The 12285-nt window shown below is 31.8% G+C and overlaps 1 protein-coding gene across 2 annotated transcripts in view; it reads right to left on the bottom strand.

The window, feature by feature from the left end:
* LOC139820787 (semaphorin-1A) overlaps positions 1 to 12285 on the bottom strand; it is a 207594-nt gene that overhangs the window by 3333 nt on the left and 191976 nt on the right. For both annotated transcript variants that reach the window (XM_071791312.1, XM_071791311.1), the window contains exons 7-12: positions 5103 to 5207; positions 4238 to 4326; positions 3764 to 3905; positions 1229 to 1577; positions 739 to 821; positions 424 to 522 (exon numbers count right to left, since the gene is read on the bottom strand). In XM_071791312.1, the coding sequence (XP_071647413.1) occupies positions 424 to 522; positions 739 to 821; positions 1229 to 1577; positions 3764 to 3905; positions 4238 to 4326; positions 5103 to 5207 (867 nt within the window). The remainder of the gene's footprint in view (positions 1 to 423; positions 523 to 738; positions 822 to 1228; positions 1578 to 3763; positions 3906 to 4237; positions 4327 to 5102; positions 5208 to 12285) is intronic.

The raw sequence follows: 12285 nt of genomic DNA on the forward strand, positions 1-12285 counted from the left end.
TTAAAAAAGCATCGAATTTCTTTTTCAATCCCAAGTCGGTCTTCCGTTTGACTAGGTATACTCTACATTCCATCGTACGAAAAGATTGTACCGAAACCAAACGCGCTGAAAATTCAAACGAATTCAGATAGTTTGCATTGCAATTGATCTATTCAAATTGGCCATGCGCATCAAATTTTTTCTCTCCCTTCCTCTTTATATTTCTCTTCTATCCTAAGGATTTAAATATGAAATATCTCGAAAAGACAGATGGTTAAAAATGATTCAAATTGAATATAATTTCACACTACGACTTTAACACAGTGTAGCTTTAGCAGTATATAGTTATGCAACATAAAAATAAAAAACTATAAATATTTTTTAAATTAATTAAACGCGCGAAATAATGTGATTACACACAAAATTTAAAGTAAATTTACTTACCAAATCTTAACACTTGAACATCGCTGACAATAACTTGACCGACATTGTCACGCGATTCTGGTGCACGCGTATTAAGCGCCTTCAAAACGCGCCCGTCATCTATATGCAACAAGTAAATCTCGTTAATCTCGCAGAAATATAAATCATTGTTATTTCAAACATAACATATATTATTTATTATAATAATTATGTCATTATTATTATATATAACATTATAATAGACTGATCATTATTTTAAATGTAATAATAATATGTAATTATGTATAAATATAATAATCGATAAATTATTATAAATAAATAAATAAATAATTTTACCTGTTCCGATATACAGTATATCGTAAGCTTTACCATCCAATGCCTTTACTTGAGGATCTACGGCAACTTTGGTAAATCTATAACTACAAACGTTTCATATATTAATAGCATATATTACATTACAAATATTTAGCCATTAATAGTATTAAAAATACGTGATCAAAATAATAGCTTTAAAAATAACTTTCAAGAAAATTCAATAAAATTTACGTGAAAAGAATTCTCGCTTTTTTCCCAAGTGTATAATAATGCATTTTTATTTTTCAATTTCACTTTAAAAAGTATGTAATGTTAAAAATTGAAAAATTATAATAAATGATTATTTTCTTTGACAGGGAATATTGACTCAAAATTAAAAAAAAATCCGTAATTAAAAAATGTTGCGTCAAAGTGTATTTAGGTAAAAATATTATGTACGTAGGATAATAAATACGTTATGTTAAAAACATATTAATGAAAACGTGTTGCATCATTCGATCGGGTTACTCACTTGAAACTGGTTTTAGTTATCACAGGTAACGAAAAGTAGGATTGCACCGCGTCGTCCATGAGGGGATGCGCTTTGACAAAATTGACAGTGATGTCCGGAAGTGTTCTGGAATCGTTAACACAGGCACCGGGTCTGGGCTCAGGCACCTTTTCCGGAAGTACTCGCAGCCAGTTGCTGTTTATCGTCTCTTGCTCTTTGAAAGCACCCTGGAAGACCTCGAGAATGGCGTCCATAGAGAAAGCGCAGATAGCTGAGCCGCCGATGGAGTTTACCGGGGTCGTGAAAACCCCGTACACCAGACGCGCGGATTTTCCCGCGTATCGACCATCCGTAACATCGCTCGTTGACTCTAAATAACAGATAAAAAGTTATTCGAAATAATTTTCGTCTTATACATTCGCGTTGATAAGTGTAGACATTTTAAACATCTCTTGATCGAGAAAATATGTCATCAGGTTACATAGAATGGTAAGAAAAAAATGGGTCTTGTAAGATACACATAGAACATGCGCAACAAAATAATTTGCAAGATCCAGTCGAAATGACTATTACTCTATTACTTTTTTAGACAAACCATTTTCCGGTCGTTTAATTGAAGCTGATGATAGTATTATCTGCAATTTACTGGACTTAAATTCACGAATATCGATTGAGAAAATTGCTCATATATTGAATATCGACGCTTCATCGACGCGGTATTTAATTTTATGTTATTCGTTTTACTTTTTCCGTTCTATTATCGTACTCAAACCAAACATTTTCTTCTTGCAATTGTCATTTAATTGGATAATTAAAAGATTCAAGTTAATGAATTTTCGATTCTATAATAATAACAATTCCATCTGTTATCAATTCCTTTTACACATTTTTAACTTGTTTGATTTTATAAGACGATGCTTAATTACGCGGCAACATTAATAAACAACTGCCATCATTAGTCTTATCTTAGTTCTGCTATTAGATACAAAGTTCGAACAATCACGGGAGCAGCCTGTGATTTCGCGGTATCTCTCAGACATCTGGAGACACGCCAACTTTGCGGAGCCAGCATCGGGATTTCAATTCGATATGCGCGACGACAATATTCTACGAGAATAGAGCACTCCTCTCATTCATTCTCCATTCATTCCTACCGGTCCTAAACGCGATAGTGCACGGCTATTGTGCTTCACACTCGAGATTAGTCCATTTCGCTGTACGATAGATAGCTAGAGTGACTTATCCGATTGCGTTGTACGTGTGGAATGGACGAGAAATCCGAAAATCGATATGTGTGCCAAAAAATATCATGTAAATAAAAAAAAAAACATTTTAGAAATATTAAACGTACGAATGTTTTTATTATAATACTGCTAAATAGACATGCTTATTATTGCAAAAGAATGTAATTTCCTATGCTTTTTGTAATAATAATGCGTTTCTTTCTAATATTCATATTTGTGAATAATATAACAGTTCCTTCTCTTACGCGTTAAAACACTGCATGCAAATATTAGAAGTGCAACTATTGCTGCAGCGCAATAATAATAATGTACGATATTTGTAAGCAATGTTGCCACTCTTCCCATTCTACGCAAATATAAATATTAGAGATATAATATGTATGCCAACTTACGCAAAACAGCGCATAACAGCATGCATCTTTAATTTTGAATAGATTTGCGGATGCCCGCATTATGTACTATTTCTAATATTTGACAAGATAAAACAAAAGTGAGATTTCCAAACATATTAAAAATAAAATATCTTTAAAAATAATGTTTCAAATAAAAGTTTTTCGGGAGAGAAATGTGATGTATGTAATAAATCTTCTATATAACATGTGTTTTTATAAGACATTAACGTCATCAATATTTTTATAAATGGAAAAAGATAATATTTTTTAGCGTAATTTTATTCTCTCATTTTGCATGTAAAAGCAAAGTTATTCTGCATATTAAGAGATAAAGTCATAAAAAAATCAATAGTTTATGTCGTTTATGAGATATTTCATATTATATTCTGAGATATTATGATATAAAAATATGAAATATTTTGCAGAATATTCATTTTTTGGTAACTGTATTTTAATATTTTTATACAGGTAATGAGATATATCGATGTATATTTAAAAAAACATAAAAAATACATTAAAATATATATGATAATTTTATATATACATATTTAATATGCAATTACAAATATATATAATTTGCAATATATGATGTAGCATGTTTTAAATGAATAACATGAAATATCCAACTCCAGTCACTCTTTCTACAGATATCTTAAAAAGAGCAACTTTTAAAGTCTTCAAAATTGCATTTTCTTTCTTACAATATTTCGTAGAACGCGAAAGTATATCGGGGCGGAAATCTCGGAAAACTTAAAAAGTAGACGGTATATGTACTAACAATAAGTAGGAACTAACATGGCGCAGAATCGAAGAGGCTCTCTTACGAGGACCTTTTAGGAGCGTGCGAGAGCCCTCATTTGAAACTACTCGGGCGTAGTCACGATCGAAGCCGCGAAAGGACCGCGCATATGCATACTCACGTATTTCGTTGAAATAGAAGGGGTACTCTCCTGGTACCGAACAGTTGAGTCTCGCTTTCAGGAAACTCGTCCATCTGTCGCTAAATGCGTGTGGCCCGCCCTTATCGTGCTGACAGACTCTGCCAACTCGCGAATAGACCGACTGTAATGTGGATCAAACTTGCAATCGATTTATATTATATATTTTTCTATTTCTATATCTTTACGAACGAATCTATATTATTTCCTTTATTATATCATAAGAGATCTTTCTTTAAAACGCGTTCAACATAAAAATTACAGTAGAGAATTTGTTTAATCCTAACAAGTAAAAAATAAAGAGGCGCATGCATATACATGCATTGCATGTACGATATACAATTAAAATTATTTATAAATCTTCAAATTTTAACAAATTTTCCTTGAAAAGGAATCAGAGGCAAATGCGCTAAGAATGGAGAAATATCGAATTAAAAAAAAATCATAATCTCTCACCTTTCCGCAATTCATGTATTCCACGGCTGTTTCGCGATAAAAGAAGAATACATAATCCTGATACGCGAATGAACTGACAAAGTTGGGACCTGAAATAACAAGATTGCATCGAATTCGATTATCGAAATTATTTTACAGAATGTTGTACATATTTTACAGCACAATTCTTTTACTACATTATTTATTCAATAATAAAAACATAATTGTGTCGTTTTAAGACTGACCTAAATGTTACGGATAATTACTTCTCGTATTTCTTATAAATCTACATAATTTATATGATAATGTATAAATTTACATAATTTATATAATATAATTCCTTATAATTATATATTATAATCTGTATTATAAATTCACATATTTCAATAAATTCACCTGATATTTACATAAAGTGGCGTTTCAAAATCAAATTGTTGGTTTGGTAGTTTGGATCGTTATCGTGTGATAGACAATTTTTTACTTCTTAAATAAGACGATTTCGTAATTCTAATCATTTTGATATTTCTATTATACTTGCGTTTATTAAAATTTCAGATAACAGGAGAAGCAAATGTGTATATAAGTTAAAAAGATCGTGTACTTATTAAAGTAAAGAAAAATTAAATTTCTTGCTTTAATATAAATTGCAAGTTATACAAAGTTACTTTCTAATTTCATAAATTTATTTAGCAAGTACTGTAAAAAAACAGTATAAAAAAATCTCTATGTATAAACGCGCATATTGTAATTAATTAAATGTTGAACGATCTTACAGAATCGAATATCGCAGAGACTGTTTGCGCAGAACGTTCCGTATAAATTTATAAAATTGCGAAATATCATCGCGAAAAATATACGCTCCGTATTCTGATGTCTAAGAGCTTACCATTCAACTGATTGAGATCCGAGCGCTCGGTGCGAATTTTCTCCCTGTGAATTAGCGGCTCGCCACCGGAGAAGTCAGCCACCGTCGCGGCGTATAACTGTCCCTCTGAAACATGCATAAACGTTTCCGTCAGTCAGTCGCACCTTCCACATTTGCAAGCTAAACGAGCGCCATCAGGTCGATGGTTATACAGCGGCTCTCAGGGTTAATTCATCCTCCTACTAACGCGTCTCTCGGAAATTGCCCGTTGAATTTACGTACGACGGTACTATCCGCAGGGTGGTTCGTGGTGTGTGCACGCACCGAAGTGACGTTCTATGGCATGACCGAACTTTCGCTCCCCGCTATCAAAGTCCTCGAAGGACGAAGGGGAGGCCTTGGAGCCCCTAAACGATGTCATATCTTTAATCTTCGCGAGCGATTATACCGAACTTAACTTCGCCAGTCATTCCATGAATTCACGACTTTTCCATATTAATTTCAGCATAATTGCATACGTTAGCTCCACGTGGATTATTAAAAAATTAAGTTTAATAGTCTACAAATTCCGTGCCAATATTGTCTAATTTTAATTTGCACAATGTTGATATATTCTTCATCAATCTCTGTTCTGCTTCTCTATATGTAGGTATATTCTTTTTTTTTTTCGTAATTCCTCAGTGGAAAATAGTAATGTAAGACTCATTTCAAAGCGGTTTGGTTATTAATTTCGGGCATCTTATATAAATAAACATTAATTCTTTAATTAGATCAATAACGAACAAAAATAAGTAAATTGAAAAATTGGAGATATTTAATAAAAAATGGTCAGCAAGAACAGTGTACTTAATACTTAATAAAAAATGGATGCAAAAGTCATTATAATTATTTAAGTTATAACTATTAAGAAAGATTTGATACTTTCAAGTTTTATTCCTATTCTTTCTTTCATTTTAATCAAATATATGAAGATAAACGTAGTAAAATTTAAAATAAAAAGCTGCCTTTATCTGCATATATTTTATTAATTTTATAGTCATGTAATTTATTTATACTGTACTAAGTATTTGCTTCTTCATTGAAAGTTGTCTATTATAACATTTACAACTCGAAAAGAAAATAATAGATGTAGTATCGTGCAAACAAAGGTTCCGTAAGGGAATTTAAACGCAAAAGGCAGGTGTAGCGTGATAATATTAATGTTAAAACGGGAGAAGAACATACATTTTAGAAGGACATACATAATCACCAAAGAGTATTAGAAATCCTAGTTCTATTAATATTACGTTGGTGCAAAAGAAGATTTTGTCATAAAATATTTGTCAAATGGTTAAAAATAAAATTACATAATTTTATAATAATTGTTTCGCACCTGAGCCCCAAACCCACATTGTTTGGTATTAATAATGTTTTTTACCTACAAGAAAACTTTATTTCTTTCTTAACCGTCTTAGGAAAACGACTAAACTTTTGTAAGATAAAGAGAAAATCTATTTCAAATGAGTTAAAAAGTTCGTAGGTTCGTTATAGGTTTTGAAAAAGAATTGTTAAGGAAATTATTAATGATCTATAAATATATTCAAGATGACATCTGTATGATTTGTTCATTATACATAACTGAAACCTGAAGAGAGAATCTTCATAAGAATTACATGATAATTCGTATTTATAGATCAGCAATATTTTTCTATTAAAATTGAATTACGTTCCTTCAAATTTAATAGCATGTACAAATATAAATGTAGACTTGGTGTTTGAAATACCCGCTAAAATTAAATTTATCAAAGACATATATGTATTTTCATTAGTATCGTACATATAGAATCAGTCAGAATAAATACAGTACATAGCATGTACGAATGAACTAATATAATAAATATAATATTGGACTATAATTCGTAAAAGATAAAACCAATATGTAATAAATAATTGCCATTTTTATAAACCATCCCATTTAATAAATCAGTCAAGTAAGATAAGTCATTGCGTAAGTTTACAAACATCTGCGTTCAAATATAATACAAATATATCTTATTTACTGTTACCATACTATGGTTACATAAATGTTAAAATAAGTATGATACGTTGTGCAAAAGAAATAACATGTCTATAAAAATCAAAATACAAATATTGATAGATAGATAAAATTTAAAATAATTATTAGGTTCAATATTACTTTTCATATCGCAACTCAAAATAGTAAAAAAGAATACGATTCCAGAATGAGGATGCACCGCATATATCCAAAAATGAGAATTAATTTTTTACACATGCTTGCGCTCTTGTATTAGCATAAACGAGGGGATCAAGCATTTTGAAAGCAGTTTGAAATATTCGCATGCAATTTTGAAGTGGTGTTGTAAAACCGATTCCACGTTGAAGAGCTTATTTTCTACGGATGTGGAACAGCTTGGAATAACTTTACATAGTTTTCGAACACATTTCTTCCCCTAAAGTACGGATTTAACTCTCTCTTATTCTCGCTGTCATTTTCGAAATCATAAATTTCTTCTTGCTGTTATCCATAGGAGGAACTTTGAGACATGATGTTTACCATCTCTCCAAACTTAAACAGCAAGGAATCGACAGTACATCTTTAAAACTACAAAAATAGCGAAAACAACAGATTTTATGACAAATTTTTCATATCAAATAACATCAGTGGAAATAATTTCAGCAAAACTCAAACAAAACCTTCTAACCGAATATCATAATAAGCTGTTAGTGGAAATCGAGTAAATTTGTTGCGTGCAGTTTGATTGCCATAGATCAATGTTATTTAAATGTTTATACAACAATAAATCTGCTCGATTTCTGGCGTCAATCTCTCTGCCATACCGCACTCGGTAGATCTGCTCGATTTCTACCACCGATATGCTTTCATGTTATGTCTGCACAGGCTCGCCAGCAGTAATGCGGATGCAATTGACGTCAATCTGTTGTAATATACTGCTACCAAACTGCTAGTATACCGTTATCGTTATGCCTACTGGATATACTGTAGATAATAAGTAAATAAATATATCCGGAGAGTAAATTGCTAATCAAAACTATGTACATTTGCTAATATCTAATTAACATAGAATTGTTGAACAATTTGTCCTTAATACTTTGATGTAACGGCTAAATATTAGGTTAAGCAATATTCTATTTCAGTAATGATAGAATAAAAAGTATAGCACATATGTTTATATGTGTATGAGAGATACAAGACATAATTTTTAATAGTTTAGTTAGACTAAAAAATAAAGTTTGTTTCATGCTGCGTTTTTATCGCATGATCAAACAAAATACTTAAGTTCCGATGTTAAAAATTTTATTTTTAAACACACATATGTATGCGCGCGCATAGAAATAAATTTTTCAATTTGCCAAAGAATTTTTATTTGAAGAAAAGCTCGTCATCTTGTGAGAATAATCCTGTACGCGAACAATTTTTCTCAGTGTCGCGTGCAATCGGTCGCAAAATCCAGGAAAAATCCATGGATTTTGATCGCTATATGTATGTTTGTATAGAGTACATAATGCGTCGGTATATACACAGCGTTGGTATCCACAGTGCGACTGCATTTCCTCCCGTGTTTCCGTAAAGGAGATCCTCGAAGGATTCGCCCGCCGCGGTTCCTCGCGGGGCTCCCATATTTCACGTTCAAAAAGCACGATGGGATTTGAGGCCGGCCAACGTATGCGCGCGATAAGTGTATATAGCGGCCGGATGGTCATATATAACGGGGGCGAGGTAGACGTTAGACTTAGGGGGATGAACGTGCCCGTTGCAGGCTACAAATCTACGGTGAGCCCGTGGCAACGCCGAAGCTCGCGAATATCGTGAGCGCCACGCGCGTAATACCTGCGGGAAAGAGGCTTGGCTATACGTACGCGCAACCCCCGAACAATCCCGCGCTGCATCCCTCTGCTCGCATCTCTCGCATCTCTCGCATCTCGCATCTCGTATCCCGCGAGCGGGACACGTAACGCGCCGCGCTACGTCGCGCCGTCGAGATCTGGGGTTGCGTACGCGCTATACTTAGGGGTGATTTAATGCACCGTTGCGTCGGCGACGCATTACGCCGATGCTGTCGTCTTCGCGAAAACTTGACGAAAGTTTCAGCAGATAGCTACGGGTCGCTGTTGAAAGCGGAATACGGAATACGGAATAGAGCCGCTAACAAAGCATAATACATTATAACACGGGAATGAAGAGGATTTCGAACACTAAGCGGTTTTGAATAATGATATCTCTTACGTGTGAGTTTTGATTGAAGAATTCTCATTTTTTCGAACAAAAGCTGTGCTATGAGAAATACAGCTACACAATTAATATACAGTATTGTCTGAAAAATAACAATTTTAATTAAAAACTGACTAAAAAAAAAGAATTCAAAACTGACATGTTTTCCAAACTGTCTTTTTCCCAATTTATATATACAAGTAGACTTTTTTAATATTTTTAAACATTTATGAAATAAACCATAAATAATTTCAAGATAAAAATCAGAATATATATCCTTTTTAAAGCGTTTGCTCTTTGCAGAAATATCTTCTTGACTGACATCTGTGCATGAGAATGGAGGAGCGAATCGTAGCGAAAGCGAAGTGCTTTCAATACATATAATTTTCTTTTAATTTATTAAATATTTTAATAAAAACGATGGAGTTAAAAAAAAGAGTTAAATATACTTAAATACGCAACGTTATCTGTAATTATAAAAACTACGAGCGAGCGTACAGGCGTACACTGATTGCGGATACTAGCCAGTGTTCAGGCTGATGTAGCTTTACGAAAATAAATGTTGGGGGTTTCGCCGTCTAGAAATAAAGCTTCTAAAAAGATTTCGTAAGATGACGAAATTCCTCGACGCGCAGGAAAGAACGGTAGCTTGCTCGAAGTGGAAGCAATATAAGCACGCGCATTGCAGTGTCAGTACAAAGAAGCTATTGGTAAAGCTAAGAGACGAAATTTTCAGAGAAGACCTTCGAAACGGCAAGACTCTGTCAGATCATCCCAAAATCAACGGATACGATGATAGAACGCATTTTATTTCCCACGAGAGAATATATATCTTCTAAGAAGAAAACCCTGAGCCATTTTACGAGACGTATTTTAGATTCGAGAGCCAGTGAACTAAATTCGCGGAAATTGAAGAAGGCGGAAAAGATCACTCGTATGTTCAAATTAAAATGATTCAAGATTGCAAATGACATTAAAAAATATCTGTGATATTAGTTATTCTTAGCAAGCATTAACATATGTATGAAAATTAGACAAATTAATTTATATATTTGAAGTAATATAAAGAGAAGCACATGTTTTAAAAAGTTTTTCTGTTCACAAAATTCTAAACGATAAATTTTCAACTTTTTAAAATTTTAATCCATTAAAAACGTTTCTCAATTCATCTACATGTTGTAGATAATGGGGGGAAAAAACCAAGGTGTACACTTGTGTTTTTGCAAACTGTTCCCACTTCTTAAATTCAACACAATACATTTTTTAAAATTTTAATGAATTTATAACACCAATTTAAAATAAGCGGTACACACTTACATTAAAGAGAGATAAAATATAATAATAAAATAAGCTTTCACATATGCGAAATCTGAGTTTCATTCAAGCTTCTTCAGAATATTCTATAATATATTCTATAATATAAAAATCTGAAACACTATTTACATATTTTTCAAAATAAAATATAATACAAGATATACAATATTTATAATTAATATAATTTATAATGAACAAAAACTGACACTATTGTTTTAGTTATATATATCTTATTATTATAATATATCCGAGATAATGGATAATAAATAAGTTATGGTATATGTGCGTAGTGACTGCGTACAGTGCGTATACGCTTATGCTTTAATCATTTATAATTTATATCGTCCTATTATATTTTACTTCATATTGTCCTTCCATCTATTTATTCTCATCTCATTAATACCGAACGCATAATTAAATACGAAAAGTGATATTTAAGAATAAAAAAATAGTTTAAACATTACGAAACAATTGCGTAATTAATAATTAAATATAACTAATAAAACAAGAATCTGTATACCGATAATGTATCAATTTCAACTTTTATTCCTTGTATTGCAATCGTATTTTTAGGAAGTTGCTATGCGGCAAAGTCGTCGAGTATATGTTTAAAGATATGAAGAATAATAAAAAAAGTTAAAAAAAAACGTCCACTACTGATAAACCAGAATTATATAGCGGAAATATGAAAAATATGACAGTTGATTTTATTACAGTCACATTCTAAATTGTAAGATCATATTGATGTTATAAAAATATCACATTTAATTGCATCACTTTTGAGAGATTTGAGATAGAAAAAAAAACTAGGAAAATCAAGATTTTTTAGCAAGAAAAGATATTTGTTGTGTTCAAGAATAAAAAATGATAAATATGTATACATTAATTTTTTTATTATTGTGTTTTATTGATAATGTTATTTTTTAGTTTTAATCCGAACTTTTTCTAAAGAAATATTTATACCGAATTCTTAAATAAACAATATGAGAGAAGTTACGAAAAATTTTGGACATTCCGCCTGTTTTAAGTTTCTTTTTGTAATCTCCATTATTCTATCGAAGATCAAATGTACAGATAGCATCTCTTACAGTTTGGGTCATGCGCCCCGACGGACACGCCATTTACACGTAGAAATATCAAACATGTTTGTAAAACGACTTCATTGAAGCAAGGCATCGTTTGCTTTGCCAGAGTATTGATTTACCGTTGCACTTTGGCGAACATACGACGCGCGCACGTGCCTCGTAATCAGCAAATTATAACGTCCAATGTATGAAACTGTACGTTATACGTCACGTAAAAAATTTCTCGAGCAAATGCACAAGATACATTTCTACATCGAATTATATCGGACTTTTACATCCTCAAACAGCATTATATCAATATTTCAATATTGATGAACTGTGTTGTTATTTGCGAGCTAAATTATTTATGTGTCATATAAGTAATTATAACACAATTTGTATTTTTCATTTTTGTACATCAATATTTTTCTTACTATACATACCTATACGTGTAATGCTGATACAATAGTATAGAAATATAAAGAAATATAAAGAAATTTTATATGAAGCTTTACTATAATACTATTATGACAAATTTTTGAATAAATTTTGAATTAAATTTTATGTAAAAAATATTGACATATATGTAAGGTGT

This window comes from Temnothorax longispinosus, chromosome 10 (genome assembly GCF_030848805.1).
Source record: "Temnothorax longispinosus isolate EJ_2023e chromosome 10, Tlon_JGU_v1, whole genome shotgun sequence".
NCBI lineage: Eukaryota > Metazoa > Arthropoda > Insecta > Hymenoptera > Formicidae > Temnothorax > Temnothorax longispinosus.